This window comes from Prinia subflava, chromosome 8 (genome assembly GCF_021018805.1).
Source record: "Prinia subflava isolate CZ2003 ecotype Zambia chromosome 8, Cam_Psub_1.2, whole genome shotgun sequence".
Classification (NCBI taxonomy): Eukaryota; Metazoa; Chordata; class Aves; order Passeriformes; family Cisticolidae; genus Prinia; species Prinia subflava.
The window spans coordinates 5,276,423-5,296,248 of NC_086254.1; the positions used below are offsets into that span (position 1 = coordinate 5,276,423).

At 52.7% G+C, this 19,826-nt stretch overlaps 1 protein-coding gene across 1 annotated transcript; it reads right to left on the reverse strand.

The window, feature by feature from the left end:
• Positions 1-11,027: 11,027 nt before the first annotated feature.
• MDH2 (malate dehydrogenase 2) lies at positions 11,028-19,801 on the reverse strand. The gene is made up of 9 exons (XM_063402493.1): positions 19,636-19,801; positions 17,370-17,538; positions 16,536-16,619; positions 15,478-15,587; positions 14,828-14,953; positions 14,116-14,193; positions 12,906-13,005; positions 12,329-12,480; positions 11,028-11,330 (listed from the first exon to the last, which is right to left on the reverse strand). The coding sequence occupies exons 1-9, from the start codon at positions 19,699-19,701 to the stop codon at positions 11,199-11,201; spliced, it is 1,017 nt and encodes a 338-aa protein (XP_063258563.1). The 5' UTR covers positions 19,702-19,801; the 3' UTR covers positions 11,028-11,198.
• Between the last annotated feature and the right edge of the window lie 25 nt (positions 19,802-19,826).

The following is a 19,826-nucleotide window of genomic DNA, read 5'->3' on the forward strand; positions in this document are numbered from 1 at the left end:
AGTGGCAATGGATTGGTGACAGCTGTCCCAGTGCTTCCATCCCTGTTTCCCCAAGCCCTGGATATCTTTTCCTATAGCTACCTGACAAAAATTTGACACCTCACAGACTTTAATGCAATTAGTAAAGAATATATGGATGCTAGCTGGGGGGTCAGGAGCTGCAGCTGCATGCGCGTACCTACGTCTGTGCAGATATATATATATATATAAAAATATATATATATATATATATTTTAAAATAGATGAGGAGGCTGCTGGAGAAGCTAAACAGTTGCTAAGCAACTGGGCTCCTTCCTGGCTTGGGGATATAGGGATGGGGGAGCCAGGGTTGGGGACTGGTCCCCCACTGGACAAGCATCACACAGGGGTGTGGGCACAGAGATCCCCTGGAGATGATCCAGGGAAAGGGCACAGTGGAGGCTGAGGAACCAGGATTTACTCCTGTCCCCAAAACGCCATGGCTGAAGCCCCCCCAGCCTGAATCCCTTGGGCTGTTGGCTATTGAGAAGCTCCATTCTCAGCTCTGGCTGGAGAAGAGCTGGTGAGAAAGGGGTCACACCGTGGGAGGGAGCAGCCCCGGGACCCCCACAGTGACCCCATTCCTGAATCAGGCATGAGGGAAAGGAGCAGCACATGCACGTGGCAATCCCCCCACGCTGAGTGGAGAGGCAACGGATCCAGGGGATGGCTTTTCCTGTGGGATCCCCAGCCCCCTGCCCCTTTGGCCACGTTTTCCTCATCCCCTTGGGTATGCCCTGCCAGACCTTCCCCAAACAGGAGGTGCTTGAATAAGGAAGGGGGATGGAGAGGGGGAACAGTCACATGAGGTTTTACACCTTTGGGGCCATTTGCTTTGCTGGGCAAGGAGCCAGGAGGAGGCATAGTCAGCCTGAGGCCCATCACCCCTCTGAGGAAGGGGAGTAATAACACTACTAGAAATAAAAGCAATTATTGAGCACATGGAGAAGCAGGGGGATGACTGTCACAATGAGGTCACCTTCCCCAATGGGGACACAATCCTGGCAAACAGCCTCTGGGACTGAGCACTGCAGGTAGAGGGGGGTCACAGCCAGTGCAGGGGGAGCATCCAGCTGGGAATCCCCGCCACCATCCCCCCCTCCCGTGGCTGGTTGTGTGGTTGTGTAACGGGAGGAGCTATTCCGGGGTTTGAGCACATTATATAAGCCACGGGCCACCTGGCTGGGGAAAACGGGAGCTGGGAGACAGGAAGGAGGAGGAGGAGGAGAAAGGGCTCTGGGGACTGGGGACCCCCACATCCGGCAGGCCCTCAGCAGAAGCACTAACCCCACAGGGAGACCTGCACCCTGCAGGCATCCCCTGCCCAGAGATACAGGGTGAGCACCCTCTGCTCTCTCTTCCAGCAGCCTCCAGGACCTGCTGCCACACATCCACCCACGGCTGGATCTGGCCCCTGGGGCACGAGACCCTTTGTCCAGGGGAAAAGCATAATTTTCTTGGCACCAGAGACAAAGCCAGCTAAGAGTCCTGCACTCCTCTGCCTGGCAAAAGCCTTGCTTGCTGTTCCCAACAGTGACCAAGGACCAAAGGTTCACGTAAAATCTGCACAATTTCTGGCTCTGAAAGCCCCAGACATTCCCTGCAAATGTTGTCAGGATGGGTCCTGGGGCAGGGGGAGGCAGGTGAGATGCTGGGGGGATTTAGGGGAAAGCAGGTGAGACACAGAGGGTGGCACTGTGTGAGGCCATGCAGACAGAGTAGGACAGAGTGATGACGATGTGTGTTGGGACACAAATGCTGTCCCCAAAATCCCCCCCAGCAGGAGTGACCCTGTGCTCCTGCCAGAGAAGAATCCACATGCCACAGGGCAAGGAGACCAGTGAGCATCTGCACCCTCAGAGAAGGTCCTTGACGTTTATCATCAACCTGAGACACCCCCAAACACTGCCAGCCCCCAGGTGATCCCCCTACAGTGGGAGCACAGGCAAACCCAGACACATCCAGTCTGAAATCTTGCTCTGGAGGGAATGAATGAACCTGTGTCCTCTGAAAGCCACCTGCTCCCCCTGAGCCATGGCCTGACACCTCGCCACCAACCCCCTGCATGGCACAGCCTGGACATACCTGGGGACAAACCTCCTGATCTGGGAAGGAGAAGCACAAAACACTCCCAAAAGACAAGCGGTTGGGTTGCTGCTGGGGCTCCCCGCTGCCAAGCCTTGCCCCCTTCTCCTTCCCTCATGGAACACCCGCAGGGTTTGAAATCTCATCAGCCAAACCCTCCCTAGCACAGCCTGAGGGTCCACACAGCAGAGAGAGGGGCTTTGGGGACCTTGGCTCAGCCTCGTCTCTGACCTGCACCACACAAGGAACCATCATCTGCTGGGGGATCATCACTGTCCCGTCCTTCCCTGCCAAAACCCTACTGCTGAGGATCACCCACTGTCCCAGCCCCAGCCTGTCTCCCCCAGCATGGAAAAGAGGGATGTGGGTGCCCTCCCAACCACTCCCCGAGCACCAGGGAGCCCCCGGCTCATCCGCATCCCTGGAAGAACCCCCTGTGCCCCCCAAAGCACCTCATCTCCAGACTCCTCACCCCCAGGAGAGCCAAACCTCACAGGGGGACACCCCTGGCACAACCCCTCCCGGCGGGGTCCCCAGCTGTCCCAGCACCAACAATGCACGCCTTACCCACCCCTTCCATCCACGTCCCTTTGGAGACCCCAATTCCAAACCCCCTGAGGAGCAGCACCGCACCCCCAAATCCCCCTCGCTGGGGGTCGTCACCCCCCTGCTCTCAGCATCACCGGATGGGGGGGGGGCGGCTCTGTCCTCCCGCACCCCCAGCACCTCCCAGGGTCCCCTCCACGGCCCAGCGCGGTCCCGGTGTCCCCCGCATCCCCTCCCGGCCCTGCCCGGCCCCCCCGCGCCGTGCCGGCCCGACAGCCCCGGGCCCGGCCGCGCCTTACCTCGCCCCGCCGTCCCGCTGCGCCCGGCCCCGCTGGGTCGCTGTCGGCCTCGGGGGGTGCCGCTGGGTGCCGGGGGGTGCCGGTGGGTGCCGCTGGTGCCGGTGGGTGCCGCGGGTCCCGCCGGCCGCGGCCCCTCCGGCGCGGCCCCGGCGCGGCCCCTGCTGAAGTGCTGGACAGCTCCGGCACACGGAGCCGCCCCGCACAGAGCGCCGCGGCCGCGGGGGGAGCGCGCCCCGCCGCCCGCAGCGCCGCCTGCCGGCCGGAGGGCGCGCCCGCACCGGGTCGCGCAGCGCTGCCCGGAGCCCCCCGGTCTTACACAGAATCCACCATCCTTACACAGAGCTCCCCGGCCTTACACAGAGCTCTCCGTCCTTACACAGAGCCCCCCGTTCTTACACAGAGCTCCCCGTCCTTACACAGAGCCCCCCGTTCTTACACAGAGCCCCCCGGCCTTATACAGAGCCCCCGGTCTTACACGGAGCTCCCTGTTCTTACACAGAGCTCCCCGACCTTACACAGAGCTCCCCGTCCTTACACAGAGCCCCCCGTTCTTACACAGAGCTCCCCGTCCTTACACGGAGCCCCTCGTCCTTACACGGAGCCCCCCGTTCTTACACAGAGCCCCCCGTACTTACACAGAGCTCCCCGTCTTTACACAGAGCTCCCCGTCTTTACACAGAGCCCCCCGACCTTACACGGAGCCCCCCAACCTTAAACGGAGCCCCCCGTCCTTCCACGGAGCCTCCCGTCCTTACACGGAGCCCCCCGTCCTTCCACGGAGCCTCCCATCCTTACACAGAGCTCCCCGTTCTTACACAGAGCTCCCCATCTTTACACAGAGCCCCCCATCCTTCCTCGGAGCCCCCCCTTCATCCTTCCACAGAGCACCCCGTCCTTCCACAGAGCTCCCCGTCCTTACACAAAGGCCCCCGTCCTTCCACGGAGCCCCTTCATCCTTCCACGGAGCCCCTTCTCCATCCACAGCCCCTCATCCTTCCACAGTCCCCTTCCATCCTTTACAGAGCTCCCCCTCAATTCCTGCCACAGAACCCCCCATCCTTCCCATAGGCCCCCCTCATCTTTCCACAACCCACCCTTCATTATTCCATGGAGCGCCCCATCCTTCACCCCACAGCCCCCAACACCCCCCCATAATTGTACAAACCCCTGCCCCAATCCCCCAACACCACCATGGCTCTCCCCTGTGCCCCTCCACCTCCCCTTCAAGGCTGCCCTGGGCTGTTCATGGCTGGGGGATGCAATTGCCAGAAATGCCCCTACCCTGTACCCATCTCATTGTGTTCCATCTCACCCCACAACTTACCCTGAATCCCAACCCATCCCACATCCCACACTCCATCCCATATCCCAACCTAATCTATACCCATCTAAATCCCATTCCCATATCCTACCCTGTATCCCAACCCATATCCAAGTCCCAGCCCATCCCATACCCCACCCTGTATCCTGTATCCTGTATCCCATATCCCATATCCCATCCTAAACCCCATCTCATACCCCACCCTGCATTTCATCCCATATTCCACCCTGAATTTCATCTCACCCTTTATCTCCTCACCACGGTGTCCCCAGAGGTCTCCCAGTACCAGCCCAGTGCCTCCCAGCCCTGCCCAGTTCCCAGCTAATTCTCCAGCACTGCCTGGGAGCACCTGGACCACTCCCACCCTAGCAGGTGTGGGGGATTTGGGATGGCTGGGGGGGGTTGTGGTGATGTGGGAGGTGTCAGGTCCCCCACGGGGACATTCCCCAGTGCTGCAGCTCAGGTAATGAGTGTTAATGAGCCCATAATTAATTTTCATTTCCTTCAGTGACGCTGAGCACTCGCTCTCCTTGGTGGACAGGAAATGGTGAAACCAGAGGAGAGGGAAAGCTCCCAAACCTTCCCCAAACCATCCCAAAACTGCCCAGTGCAGTCATGCCCAGGGTTTATCTTCCCAAAACACTCTGAATTCACCCCAGCTGCTCTGCCAGGGACACCAAACACACCTGCCTGGGGACACCAGGTCCCAGCCCTGGCTCAGTTTCCCCTGCAGTGCCTGTACTCTTCATCCCCTGTGACTACAGCTCCCTCCTGAATTTGGCTGCAGGTTCCCAAGCAGAGCCCAAAAGCACCTGGCTGTCACTCCACGGGGGATTTGACCTCAGAGCAGGATTTGGGGAGGGCATTGCTGCAGAGACAGGGATGGGAAGCCAGAGATGGTGTCTGGGCAGAGCTTTCCTGGGGGCAGCCAAGGCTGGAGAGGCCTGTCCTGGTGGGGATGTCTCCACAAGTGGTGGCAGCTGGGTGACGCTCCTTCCTGAGGGAGGACAGACCCAGCAACACCATCCCAAAATCACTCCATCCCTCATCTTCCTCCCCATCCCTGTGCACAGGGTTGAGGTGGCAGCAAGCCCTGGGGACAGATCCAGCTGGTGGTTCACAGTGCCCAGATGCAAACAGGATTGGAGGGCATGAGCATCCTCTTTCCACAAGGATTAAACAATAGTTTGGGGTCGTTTGCTGCATCTGCTGAGCAAAACCTGCATCCTGCATCCATTATCCATGTAAGCACTACACAAACAAGTGGCCATGTGTTGGACCTGTGTCTCTATTAAATTCCAGCCAAGCAATGGGGCCAGATTTGGGAGGTGCAGCCCCTGGAGCACTCCCAGGGCTACTGCTGCCTCCCCCTGCTCCTACCTTTGTCCCTGCCATGTCCCCTCACCAGGGCTGACAGCAGATGTCACCTCCTAAGAGGAACCTCCTGCATGGTCAGGACTATCCCTGGTTTAATGCTGGAGGGGGAAATCAGCCCGTGACAGGAAAATCCAGCATCTCCAGGGTGAGCCCATGCCCTTTGCAGCTCCATTATCTTCCCAACACCCCGCAGCTCCGCAGCACTGAATAATGCATCAGGTCCTGCGAAACAAAGAAGATGAGGGATGAAAAAGCAGCACAGGGAGACCCTGGCATGGCAAGGACAGGAGCCCCATGGGGCTTCCTGGGCTTGGCCAGGAGCCAGGGCTTTGTGGCAGGGCCACACCAGGGTTTGACCAGGGAGAAGAGCAGTGGGAGATGGAGCATAGCCCAGCCCAGGGTGCAGAATCCCAGCCAGAGAGCTGGCACAGGCAGCAAACACAGCCAGAACCACACCTGGAATGGGATGGAGAGAGGCAATAGCCATCCAGGTGGGAAAAATTCAAGAAAAGCAGGAAAAAAAAAGCTGCCAGGCAGGTGGGCAGGGTGAAGCCACGAGAGCAGGGAGAAGCGGTGATCTGGTGGAGAACAAAAGGGGAGAGATGGAAGGAGCAGAAGGGTCGGTAATTGCAGGCAAACAGGCAGAGCCAGCCACAACTGGGGGGAGAGGAGGAAAAATCATCACTTGAAAGAAACCGAGGATTTAGGAAAGAGGAGAGAGAAAAGGCGATAAATAATTAAAGGAGATCAAATGAGGCAGGCAGCAGAACAGGCCTAATTGCAAGGATTTGCACTGAGGTTCGACATCTCCAGCAGCCTCCTCCTGCCGCAGAAGAAAGGGCGGCCGGGAGTGGCGGTGCCGTGCGGGGACGTGCTGCTGGCACGGCACAGGCAGCAGCCCCTGATCAAAGCCTGGCGCTGGCTTTCATGGTGCTCAACAACCTCGAGGAGGCAGGGGGGGAAGAAAATACCAGAAAATGGCGGAGGGAAAGCAAAGGCATGAAGGAAAAGGGGCTGGGGGCATAGTGATCCCGTGAGAGCCCGGGATATGATGGGGCCGGGGCATCGGAACAGCCCCACACGTGCCCAGGGTGACCTTGGGCCATTCGATCCTGGCCCGGCGCCTGGAGGCTCCCATTGATTTGGGCTTGACCATGTGGCCACGTGGCCCAGCTCAGTGCTGGGGTGGGTTTGCTGGGTTACCTGCTTCCTCAGGGTTCCCTAACCCTCCTAGCCCTTGGCAGGAGTTTTTCTTTCCTGTGGATTTATCGGGTCACTCTTTGTGGCCCTGGGAAATGCTCTGTACCTGCACTGTGCTGCAGCAAGGAGATGTGGTACCACCTCCTGTACCCACCTCCCTCCACTCACCCAGGAGTTCCTGCCTGCTGCTTTCCTTGGCACCTCCTTACACAGAGGTAACAAGTCCAGGAGAAAGGAATGATCCAGTGTTGCCCTTCTAGCCTGGAAGTACCTCTGAGCAGTCATTCATCACCAGAGCCATCCTTTGCTTTGACAAACCCAAAGGGCAAGCCCTCCCACAGCATCACCCAGCACGGGAGAAGCAGAGACCTGCCACTGTCCCAGAGTCCCCAGCTGCATCCCCATCCATATCCAGTGCCCACAGTCTCATCTGTGACCCCATCCAATCTGTCCCAGTGTCCCCACAGAGTCCCTGCGGGCAGCAGGTGCCAGGGACGGGCAGTGTGGTGGCAGAGCTCAGCTTGAGTGTGCTAACCTCTCCTAACAGGCAATCAAATCCCTGCCCCGGCAGGACTCCCTGCATATTAATTGCGCTGTGTTATCCAGCCATCTGTTCCCACAGCCAGGAAAAGAGCAGTCCCTTTGGTCTCCTTTATTAACAGGTTTCCCTGTAAATGCAAACAAACCCTCCCGCCTCGGTGCCGCTCTCCAGCTCTGCTTTGAGGCACCCAGGAGGGAAGTGGGAGCTCTCGGGCATTTCAGTAAATCAAGAGCAGGGAATGCAAAGGTGGTGATTTCACAGTGCCTGCGGCCAGGAGGGAGAGCCAAGGGAGGGGGAGAGGCCTGTGCAAAGCCAAATCCGCAGCTCAGATGGTTTGTGATGCTGCTCACGTTAAAACCCTTTGCCCTTGCCCTGTGAGGAATGGAGGAAGATCTGTCTGTCCCTCCAGCTACACCCAGCCACCCTCGGGGTGCATTTCCACCTCTCCTTTCCCCATTCCTGGCCAGAGGATGTGTTCCCTGCTCTGAACTGCCAGCCCCAGTAAAGCGAGGCTGAGCACAGGGCACCCCAGGGCTGGTAGTGCACATGCTGGGTTGCCTAGGGGAGGGAAAGGGCAGCAAAGTCTCTCTGTCCTGGCAGTTTTTGTGGGAAGAAATCACTGGAGATTGTGAATTTTGGACGTGGGCTCCTGAGAAATGGCAATAGTTACCCAGCACCTTTCTGAAGCACCTCCAGGCCCTCCAGTCTTGCTCTTTTGCTGGAGCTGGGAAGGCAGCCAGCTTTGGCAAGGAAGAGGCTGCACTGAACTGTTGTTTCTTCTGCTTCTCCTAAATATCACCAAAATGCCACGGATTGTCCTCAGGTTCAGCCACACCTGCTGCAGCTGTAACCAGCCTCAGCCTGAGGAAAGTGGCTGCTGCCAGCTCTCAGCACCCAGAGAGAGCTGGAGTTTGGGTGGGAGGTCTGTACCCCCACACCAAAGCACCAGCCCTTGCACAGAGCCAGGAAGGGAAAGCAGATTTCCCAGGAATAACAGACCAAAGTCTGCCAGCCTGCTGCTATGCTCATCCCACCCGAGGCCCCCCAGGCCAGCGATGATCAGGATGAGGCCTGAGTTACACCATGCAGCATTTGCTTTTCTCCTTGTTCTATCCTTTCCTGCATTTAACATGCTGCTGCAGCAGCACAGGAGCAGCAGGTGGGCTCGAGTGGCCTGACATATGGCCATCTGGAGAATCTTTATTTATTACTCTCCACACACATCTCCTCTGTATCTTGACATCTGTGCTCCGGTGCGGGGCTGGGCTGCCCGAGGAGGCGGCAGCTCCATGTGCAGAAATGATGCCGCAAGAGAAGAGCTGCTTAGGGATCATCAAGAGAGAAGTCTGCTCAGTAAAAAGGATGAAACCCAAGAGATGTGCACAGGGCAGGTTTTCACCTCCTCCAGACCTGCTCCCTGCCCTCCACAGGAGGTTAACACAAAGGCTGCCAGCACTGGAGTGAGTGCTGTGACTCAGCAGGGCAGCCCTGCCGCAGAACTTACAGGAGACTGGATGAAGGTCTTGTGTCTCAGAGCTACAGCACCAGGAAACAACTTCCAGGACAGAGTGTTGGCTTATCTGGGTACAGCCAGCTGAGTCCTGCTCCTCCCGAGGAGGGACATGGCCCAGATCCCTTCCTCCTCCAGGCAATCTGCTCAGAGAGAAGGGGTGGGATGTCCCACACCTTTACAAACCATCTCGTCTTCAGAGGGATTGTCACCCACCACAGGGACAGCACAGCAGGGAACACTGACACAAGTCCATTTCTACCCTTTAGCCACTGTCCTGGCCTCTGACTTCTCTGCAGAATGCCACAAGAAGGATGTCTCACCTCCTTTCCCAAAAGGGAGCAGATTTCCAGCATAGGGAATAGCTGCAACTCCAAAAGTGCAGCATGGGATTGAGGAGAAGAAGAAACAACCCCAAAATCCAAACACTGTGGGGACTTTGTTAACATTCAGGAGATTTGAAGGAGACCCTGGAGAACCTGAAAGTCAGCAGGTGCTGAGACATAATCCTCTTCCCCCTCAGCTCCACTTGCCCATGCTGCCCCTGAGTCCCCACTGGTACAAGCAAAGCTTTCTGCTTGCCCGTGCAATTCCCCCAGGCTTTGCTGACACAAGAAAAGATTGAATAACCTAAGCCACACGGTGAACCTCAAGTTCTAAAAAGTCTCCAATGCTCAGAAATCTGCTCTATCTGCTGTATTAAAAATAGCAGGACTGGAACAAATGTGTGTTCCTGTCCTGGTGGTTGCAAGGCAAGGCTATCCCTGCAGCCTTGTGGAGCAGTGCCCCTGGACAAGCTGGGCACCCAGACTGGACACACACCCCTGCAGCTGCACACACACTGCTCTTTCAGGTTTGAATTGTGCTGCTTATTTCAGGTTTGAATTGCTGACAGGCCCTACACCCAGCTACAGCAGTCTGCCACATGCTTTCCCATTTATTGTTTGGAACAGTCTCTGCCACATTTACCAGGTCTGGCCTGTCACTCCTCCTCAGTGTCCTCCAGTTCCGACATCCTCCCCTGCCCCCCTCCAACACGATCTTTAATTCTATTAATACCACCTAATAATTACTTTGTTCCAAGCCTGCTGAGTAATGACTGCCAACGCTTCTATTTCATTACTATTCTGTAAAGAAACCAAGCTTTTAACACGCTGAACTTCAGCAGTGACAAGGACTGTGTTTGCTGTCCTCCTTGCCCACACCTTCCACAGGGCAGGAAAAGAACCAGGGATTCTTTTCTCTGTGCACCTACAACAGTCACAACTGTGAGATCTGATTCAGAATGATGAACTAATTAAAATTTTAAAAAAAACCAAACTCAGTAAGAGAGCTCAGAAGAAAAAAGCACATGGGAAGAAAATAAAAGGCAGTGACCAAAGAGCATTTTTGACTTTTAGGTATCTTTCTTGTAAGCAACTACCCCATGTCCTCTGGCTCAAACCAACATTCACCTCAGCTCCTCCAGAGGTGCTGGGCTTTGGCTTTTCCTTCACTCATTAAAATAAAGTCTGTTCAACTCAGAACTCAACCTACACGGATGAGAGCAATTCAAAGCAAGAGCGTAAGCAGCGCAGAGCACGGAGGAAGAGTGAATTAATAGCTTCCTTCATTAAAGCTTACCTTCAAAGAAGTCAGCAACAGAACTCGTCATCACCATCTTCTCGCAGACATTTATTTTTATATTCACAAGAGGATGAATGTAAGAGAAATTTATGGAGATGCTAAATCAAGGCTTTTGTTCCTAACTAGAAAGAAGTTGCTCTCAGCAGTTTAATTATTGTCTTAGTGCAGGACTGACGTTTCAAACATTGTGCTCTTTCACTAACTCCTTTAAAATCAAATTACATAAGAGATTAAGGTAGTACAAGGTAACGAGGTAGTGCCACCTCCTGAAAAAACACCTTTTGGATCATTTCACTCAGTTATCCTTGTGCAGCCCCTACACCCATCCTGATCTGGTCACACCTGGTTCCCAGGGGCTGTGCTGAGCAAGGAGTTAAACCCAGGCAGCAGCAATCAGTTCACCCCTTTCCAAGGCTACTTCACCCCTGCTAAAACCAATCCCCTCTCAGAGACCTGCAGCCTCCACCTCCCAAAGGACAAGCACACCAGGACAACTCCACATGGTACACTGAAAAAATGAGGCCCTTTTATTGATGATTAGACTCTGCACTGGCAACAAGCATCAAGCTAATACAGACAGACTTCAATCAAAGCATGAGCTTTGAGTCAGAAGTCGTAAAGTGACATGATGCCTTAATAAATTAAGGAAGTTAATTCCTCTCCATCATCAAGTCTTCACTTGAAGTTCTTTGCAAATTCCTCTCCTTTCTTAATAGAAGCCTTCAGCTCAGACATGGCCGCAGCAACCATCTTCTCTTCAAAGGGGGAGAGCTTGCCAAGGCCTAGGTTCTTCTCAATTCCTTTTTTCTGAGGGAAAGAGGATTTAGGGATTAACCATTCATTGAATGACCTAAAGAATAGCTTAACAGCTCTGACACTAAGTATTAAGCTGAGACAGAGACCCAGCCTGGCACCTGTGTCATTTCTAGTCTGCCAACCCTGTGCCTCCTGGAAAGCCTCAGAAGCCTCTTAGTACCTCTTAGTTGCCTCTTGTGGCAACTTCTACAGCCCTCACAAACTTCTCATTCACTGTTCACATGTGGGAAACCAGAAGCCAACCCAGCAGCTCCTGCAAGAGGAGACTGACTCCAACTGATCCTTCCTAACTCCACACCCACCATCTGGCAAGAGGATCTCCTCTGGTCTATGTCCTTTGCTTGCCATCTCAAACTGCCTCAGAGTGACTCTCCCAGCTTTTCAAGATGTTTACATTCCCTCTTAATACCCCTCTGCTTCCATCCCCTCACCAGCTTGCCCCTAAGGCAGCAACCACCACCCTCTGCATCCCAGCAGTCACACAGGCCTGCAGCACATTGTTTTCCACCACTCCCCCAGGGTATGGGTGACAAAAGGAATACTCCTTTCAGAGTTCAGCAGAGGTCCTGAAAGCAAGCTACTAATCCTAATCCATGCTGTAGCTCCCCATGTGCCTCAGTTTCTGCGGATTTGCTTGCAGCAGATCAAGCTGAGGAGACAGGATTGCTGACTCTGATTAATTATATGAAAGCCCAGAGTAAACAGACCCGACTTAAAGCAGGCATGACCTCTTAAGGCAGGTCTGAACCTCTGGTTACTCAGTGACCTGCAGTCTAAGAGCAGATAAAAGCAGCAGCACCCCTGTCAAGCTGAGCTATGTGCCGAAGTATCACACCCAAATATTGCAGACTCTTAAAGGATCTTAAAGGCACACTCAGCTGTTCACTCCAGCACTAGCAGGCATTCAGCTAAACTGAAACCACTGAGTAAAACCCACACGACACAGCCAGTAGCTGCTGTTTGCAAGGCTTGTGATGTGCAGTACATACCCCCAGCTGCAGAGGTGTAGAGAAGTATGGGACCTCTGTCACGTCCGATCGAACAAAGGCACACTCAACAACCCCCTGCTTTCCACTCATGGCATCCAGCAGGGAGAACACAAATCGAGCACCAGCATAGGCCATGGACAAGGTGGCAGATCCTGGAAGAGTTAAACCACTCTCAGAACAGACCACGTTGAAATCTGATACCTACTTTAGCATCAAAGGTTTCCATACTGGTGTGTTTACAAAACAAGAATAATGCAGTGTCATTGACTTCAAGCTCACGGCCACTTAGATAAAGCAGCAGCTTTTGGCCAGCTACATGCATCTAATTGACCAGATTTATAAAAGAAACAGCTTAATTTGACAGACAAGATTCTTTTAAAGCCAAAGGTGGTGGAGGATCAGTTAAAATTTAGTCTAACTGAGCTGTTTCTAGCAGCACAGCCCAGGCAGCAGCTGACAGAGCAGAGCAGTGAGATTGACAACCAGCAGTTCCTAACCTGTAAATGAGATTAAACTGCAGAGGACTGCAGCCCTACAGTCAACAAGAATTACTTGCAAGCTTTACTCAAGAACCCACCTGCTCCTGCTTTAGCTTGGACAACTTCAGTCCCAGCTTCCTGAATTCTTGCTGTAAGCTTCTCCAGCTGATCCTGAGGGAACTCCACTTTTGGTGTGCACTGGATGGGAAAAAAGAAGTTACTACCAATACCAGAACCTCTCCAGATTCAGCAAAAAGCACACAATATATTTTGTGCCACTGCAGTTGTTACCAACAGTTCTCAACTGAACAAAATGTGTTCCCCCAGCTCACAGCTTGTGTGACACTGACCAGCTGCAAAAGCCATCAGAGCTGGGGTTACTGCACAGCCTGGAGCAGGAACCCAGCCATGCCCAGCTTCCTCAGGGACCAACCACAGCTTCACAGCCAAACCAGGGCTGGCCATGGCTCCTCACTGCTGCGTGCTCCTGTGCACTACAGACACCCTCCAAGCATTAGGAATGTCTGAAAGTCATCTTGTAAATATTTGGGTCACCGTGGCATTATGGAGGTTGAGCCTTATGAAAGATCCAGTTTCCCAGCAGTATTTAGGAATTCACTGAACCTTCAGATGCAGCTACACCAGCTTAAGCACAGCTTAAGCACAGTTGTGTCTGCCCCAATGGACTCTTTAACCAAAGCACCTCTCAGCATTCAGCTGCTCCAAAGCCCTTGCTCTCATTCCCAAGAAAACCCTTCTGTAAAGGATACCTTATTCCCCACTTAGAGCACAGCTTTCCCCACTTTGTTACAGATTGCTCCTTGGCTACGTCCCAGCATCTCCCCACGAGACTGCACCTGCTTTAGAACTGCATTTCAGCCTGGCTGCAGGGCCAGACTACCAGTCAGGCATCCTGCGCTGTGCCTTTCAATGCTGGAGGTTCAGCTGGGGTTTCCAGCCCACCACAGCAAAATCAGTTCAATTTTTCTCCTGAAGCCAGGTACTCCTGTCATGAGATACCTGTCACAAACAGTGCTGGACACCTGAACACTCACACTACCCCTCAGTTCTTATCCTAAACTCCTTTGGAGGAAAGCTGGAACTACTCACACTACCCAGAGGGGTTCAGATTTAGATTGTTGCCTTCCACCTCATCCTGCACCCCATCCCAGAAGGAAAGCAGCCAAGAGAGCAGGAAAGACTCTCTGTGCTCTATCCTAGCACACTCCTGCCATCCCAAAGGCACTTTATACCAACCCTAACATGCTGACGAGTGTGCTGCCACACACAGCTGTCACCCTGGCTCACCTGAGAGATCAGAGGGATGATGGTCTTGCCAGCATGGCCACCAATAACCGGAACAGTTACTCGAGCTGGATCCAAGCCCTAAAGGAAACATGAAACTTTCCAGTTTCTGAAGCACACGGAACAAGAGAAAACACCACACTGCACTCTCTGCCCTGGATATCAGGACACACAGGGCAGGAGTTCCAGAGGCAGCTGCACTGCAGGGACAAAGCCACATCTACAGGGCAGAACTCTGGGTTCCTCTGACCACTTCATAGAGTTACAGGATATTATTACTGCAGGGCTGGATAAAGAGCAGCACAACATAAACACCAGCAGGGCTGTTAAGAGCAGTAACGTGTTACAGCTCCTGATACTTTGTGGAGTATCCTGTGACACACAGCAGAGTCTGACTTGCAAACACACACCACAACTCGACCCTCTCCTCTGGCTGCATGGCAGGGTTGGGAATGCCAAGGGAATTAAGGCCAACACACAGCTCACTTGCAGGGCACAGCTATGAAAAGGAAAGGTCAAAGTCTCTTGAACCACATTTTGCAAGAAACCTTATCTTCAGGCTCCTTTAAATAAAGGAGACAGGCAATCATTGCCTCTAGCTACACAGAAATTCGAGCTCCTTTGGCTCTCTGCAGTGATTTTGGAAGCACTTCTTTATAGATCTGATGATCAAAGCAGGCAGTATCCCTCCCCCTGCACGTTAACCATGACCTGCCTTTAGTTCAGCCACAAAAGTATTCGCTCTGACGATGTCCAGGGTCGTAACACCAAAGATTTTGTTGGGATTATACACACCGTGCTTCTTGAAGACTTCTGAAGTTATTGGGATGGTTGAATTTACCTACAGGCAAGAACAGGCAAGCACTGATTAAAAGCAGTTTAATAACAAAGCCAATGCATGAACTTAACAGGCCAATTAAAAACCTGAACTATACTTCCAATTTGCAATCAGCTGTAGCCAATTACTTTAATGCCTAAATTGAAGAGCAATTTACAGTCAGGCTGGAATAAAAATCATTAATTTTAAATAACCATTAAGACAATAAATTTGTTCATTCCCATTACAAAGGCTCCTCCCTTAGCAAGCTAAGGCTTTTATCCCAGCTAATACAGCAGCTTTCATGATAACCAGTCACATAGACTTGGAGATATTAAGCACTTTTACATCCAAGTTTTCCCTGAATTAAATATAGCCAAGAAAAATGGATTAGTAGAACCAGGCTTTTCTGCAAATATACTGCAGACTTTAAAGATACTGGTCAAAATTAGCAGGAATTTGGATTACTCTAGTAATCGGTATACTCTAGTATCTGGAATTTGGTGAGGTTTTTCCTCTGCATTCCAAAGTCTCCAGAAAACACTTACTGGGTTAGAGATGATACAGATCATGGCTTCTGGACAGTGCTTTGCACAGGCAGATGTCAAAGAGGCAACAATGCTGGCATTGGTGTTGAACAGGTCGTCACGGGTCATACCTAAAACACAGCCAGGGCAGGATTTGAAGTTACCATCAAGGGCAGGAAATCCAATAAAAATCCAATTTTCTGCTCTGGACAGGCACACATCAGCTTCTGGTTTCACAGATCAAGAACAAATTCTCCAGCTGCAGTAATGAACTGGCTCCACAGGTCACTCCTCTCACTAATAAAGACATCAGCCCTTTCCAGGAACAACCAGCACAACTGCCCACTGTCAGAACCCACTTCACTGAGTGCCTGAAGCACACTGTGACCACACAACCCACACCAGAGGTGCTCAGAGCAGCACAACTGCCCCCTAGATAAATTCTCCTCCCTCTTTTAAATCACTTCTACAACTATAGTTTAAATGCCAACTGCTGTGTGCAAAATATTGCTGGCTGTTGTGAGTGCTACCCCTTATTTCTATTGCAGCAACGAAAAATGAAATTTGAAAAATGAAGATTTAGGAAGAGCTAGGCATCAAAGTCTAGAATTTTGTTATGTTCCTAATAGGATGCTGGAAAACAGAGAGGAAATGGAGCAGGTCAGAAACATTCTAGGAAGGCTTAACAGCATTTATTCGGAGCTGACCCCAAAAGTTGCTGTACAATTGGCACAAAACAAAATGGATTATTTCTCTTCTGCTGAGAAATGAAACAAAGAACCAGTTTTTATTCCTTGAGCATTGCTCTGGGACAAGAAACACTACAGGAGATTTAGGATCACTTGCCTGAAAAGACTTTGCAGCTCAGCCCCAAGAAGGAACTCCAGAAATCAATTTAGCCCATTTCACAAGGGACAGTCTAAGAGAGGCTGAATGAGCTGCCTGACAGCACACAGAGCTCTGAGGCAGGGGCATTAACAGACCCCTCACACCCCCACAGACACAGCCCTGTTTGAGCAGCAGAACTGCAGAGATCCACTTCAAAGCAGCCCTGGGGCTTTCCAACAAAGAGAACCTACCTGGTTTCCTCGGGACTCCCGCTGGAATAACAACAACCTCACAGCCCTTCAGACATTCTGGCAACTGCTCAGGTCCCATGAAGCCTGAAATAGAAGACATTCAAGCATTATGTTTTTGACAGTTATTAAATAGCTGACACTTTGAAGTATAAAATCATGCCCAGAGGCATCCAAGTCCTTTTTTAAATCTAACCTTCAATTTAGGCTTAATGCTGAAAAGCAAAGAAACACAATGATGGATGGATCCTATTTGATGTTGTATCCTTGTTTCAAAACCTACAGAATCAGTGTGGTGAGAATCTCACATTCACCTGTTTTCCAAACTCCCAATTCCTCCTGCTATGTGTATTTACTCTCCAAAACCTTGGCACTAGTCAGTGCCCCCAAAGAACTCCAGACTGGCACATTCATGTAAAATGTCACCTTTTGGTGACCTTCAGATAAAAGAAAGATGAGCAGATTAAGTCTTGATTTAGTCAGAAACTAAGAGAAAAGAAACACATGGAATTCACACGGACACCCAGGGAGTGTTAAACCTTTTCTAGTCAAACTTTTAAAATTCAGTACTCTGAGATAATTTCACTGTATGTTCCCTGCCAGATGTCACAACTTCCCCTTCAACAGTGCAACCACAGCCCATTTTCATTTCCATACACATCAATCTAATCAGCTAAACCTTAATTAATCATTCACTGCTTGAGGAAAAAGCTACTTAAATGGATACTGGGCTTCAGGATCAGTGGGTGAAGATTTCCCCTCACAAGCAAGGGGCGTTCAGGGTCAGAGCCAGCCCTGTGGGAGGATCCCTTTGGAACTCAGGCCATTCCCAAATACCTTTGACACTGGCTTTGGTCTCGATGTGGCTGAGGTCGGCGGCCACACCCGGAGTGTGAGCGATGTCGTAGAGGCTCAGCTTGCTCACCAGAGGGCTGTTCTTCAGCAGCAGGGACAGGGGCTGCCCGATGCCCCCCGAGGCACCCAGCACTGCCACCTTGGCATTGTTCTGTGCAAAAGACACAACAAACACGTTTGGAGAGCTGTTCTGGCAGTTATGCCCCCCTCAGCAGTGACCTCGGGGATTTCACCACTCTTTCTTTACTTTTAGTTGTGTTTCTCAATTTTTTACCAAGCACTATGCAAACTTGATAGTTTAAGCCTACAGAAAATGACCCTCACAGCAGCTTCCCAGAGATCCTGCAGGTTTATTGGAGGAAATGGTTACCTGTGATCTGAAGCTCAAAAAGGAAGCAAGGCTAAGGCAAAGGAACCCAAAGGATCACCCTTCTCCTAATGGAAATGCCTGCCTGAGACTAATACCTGCCACCTTGTGGGCCCAGGACTGATTTAGGGCAAATCTGGTTTGTATTTTTTCTAGTTTACTTTGCCAGTATCAAAAAAAAAAAAGCCTTCCATTTGGCCAATCAATACATTTAATGGACTACAAGAAATGTAGTAACTACTGCATATATGTAAGGAAAATGTTTACATCTGATATAAATCCAAAACAGTACCTGCAGATGCCTCAAGACTAAGGACTGAGACTATAAGTGACTACAATTTTCACCTTTGATCATGTGGTTGAGAATCAAGTAAAATCAACTCTGCTTGGTTGCCCTGTGAACGAATTTTCTCCTAACTCAGGTACTGACTGGCAGGATGTAATTTCTCTCACACATGCCTGTTTGCTAAGTGTTGCTCAACAGGAGGAAAACTCCTTCCAGGGGCCAGAACAACCTTAAACTGCAACACTGCCAAAGTGATGGAGAACTCCTCTGGAGATATAACAAGCAATTACTGCTGAGAAAGCCATTCTTTATCACAATCTTCCAAGATAAAAGCCATAATAGCTCCACGTCTCTTCATTAACAGCTTAATTACTGTTCTATGACGGGAAATAATCTACCCAATAACTGGACCAGACTAATCTCACCCCAGTTTTCTTGCTATTGTAACAAATATAAATTTGCATAAAACTCTTTAAGAGGAAGCAAAGTCTGGCATGAGTAACTGCTGAACCCCATTTGTGACTGAGCTGACACCGCGGGGTCAAAACCTCACTGCTAATAAATACAGCTCCCATTAAAAGACTTAGACAAGGCTCTCCTGTACAGCACATCTTTATAGCAGCAATAATCACTCTTTTACATCCCACCGGGACTATTAACATTGGATAGAGGTCAGTCTCTATCTGTGCAGCCACAGCAGCAGTGCCTTGAAGCCAGCACAGTGGATTTTGGTACATGAAGGATTACTGCTAAACCCCACCAGCAGCTTTAGTTCTTAACACCTTCGGAACTCAGGGGCATTTTTGCACTACAGGAGGGAAGCAGCGAGCCCATCACGCTCTGCACACCATCAGAGAGGGAGTCCATACAGGATTATCACACTCGCAGCGTGGCTGGAGCAGGGTGGAAGAGCCGCAGGGGCACGGCCCCAGCACGGTGCTGCTGTCAGCGGGCACAGCCCGGGACACCCAGCACCGAGACCCCCGAGCCACGCTCCGCAACCTCCCCGCGCCCTCTCCCCTGCCTGAGGCACCGGCACATGCTCCCAAACCCTCCCCGAGCAGTTCTAGGATACACCCGAGCCCTGCAGCCCCTCAATGGGGAGGTCCCGAGCTCCACAGTCCCCTCATTGAGGCCCTGGGCTGCTCTCCGGCCCCGCAATCCCTCAGTGAGGGTATGGGGCCCTCCCCGGGCTCCACTCCAGCCCCGCAGCCCCACTCCGAGGAGGGGCTGGGCTGCACTCGGGCCCCGCAGTCCCTCACCGAGGAGACCGAGGGCTGCACAGCCGAGGAGGACCGGGGCTGCTTCCCGGCCTCGGAGCCCCTCAGCGAGGGCCTGCGTTCCACGCGAGCCCCGGAGCAGGAACTATGTCCAACCCCGGCCCTGCAGGCCCAGAATGGAGAACAACCAAGCCTGCATCCCCGCCCTGCACCCCTTCACCGGGCACAGCCTGTGCTCTGCAACCCCCTCACTGAGCAGCACCGGGGCTCCTCCCCGCCTTCCCCCCGCGCTCCGCAGCAGCCCCAGAACCGGGGAGGAAGCGCGGGGCTTCAGGCCGAGGCGCGGGGGGCAGTGTCGCCGTGCGGGCGGTGTACCTGTGCGGAGGTGGCGATGCCGCGGCGCAGGGCGGTGGCGGTGGCGGTGCTGAGGCGGGACAGCATGGCGGGCACGGCGGCGAGCGAGCGGCGGCACCGGTGACTCCAACGACCTCCACGGCCTGCGCGGCGCCTGCGCGGCCCCGCCCGCCGCTCTCGCGAGACTGTCGCCCGCGGCGGGAAGCGAGGGG

Bases quoted from the DNA above. Each gene is read 5' to 3' on its own strand.
- MDH2 (XM_063402493.1), bottom strand. From the start codon at position 19,701: ATGCTGTCCCGCCTCAGCACCGCCACCGCCACCGCCCTGCGCCGCGGC. The intron at 12,481-12,905 runs GTGGGTTCTTGA...TAACTCTTCCAG, and splicing joins CCAAGCTAAAGCAGGAGCAG to GATCTGCCACCTTGTCCATG. The intron at 11,331-12,328 runs GTATGTACTGCA...TCTTTCCCTCAG, and splicing joins CTACACCTCTGCAGCTGGGG to AAAAAAGGAATTGAGAAGAA.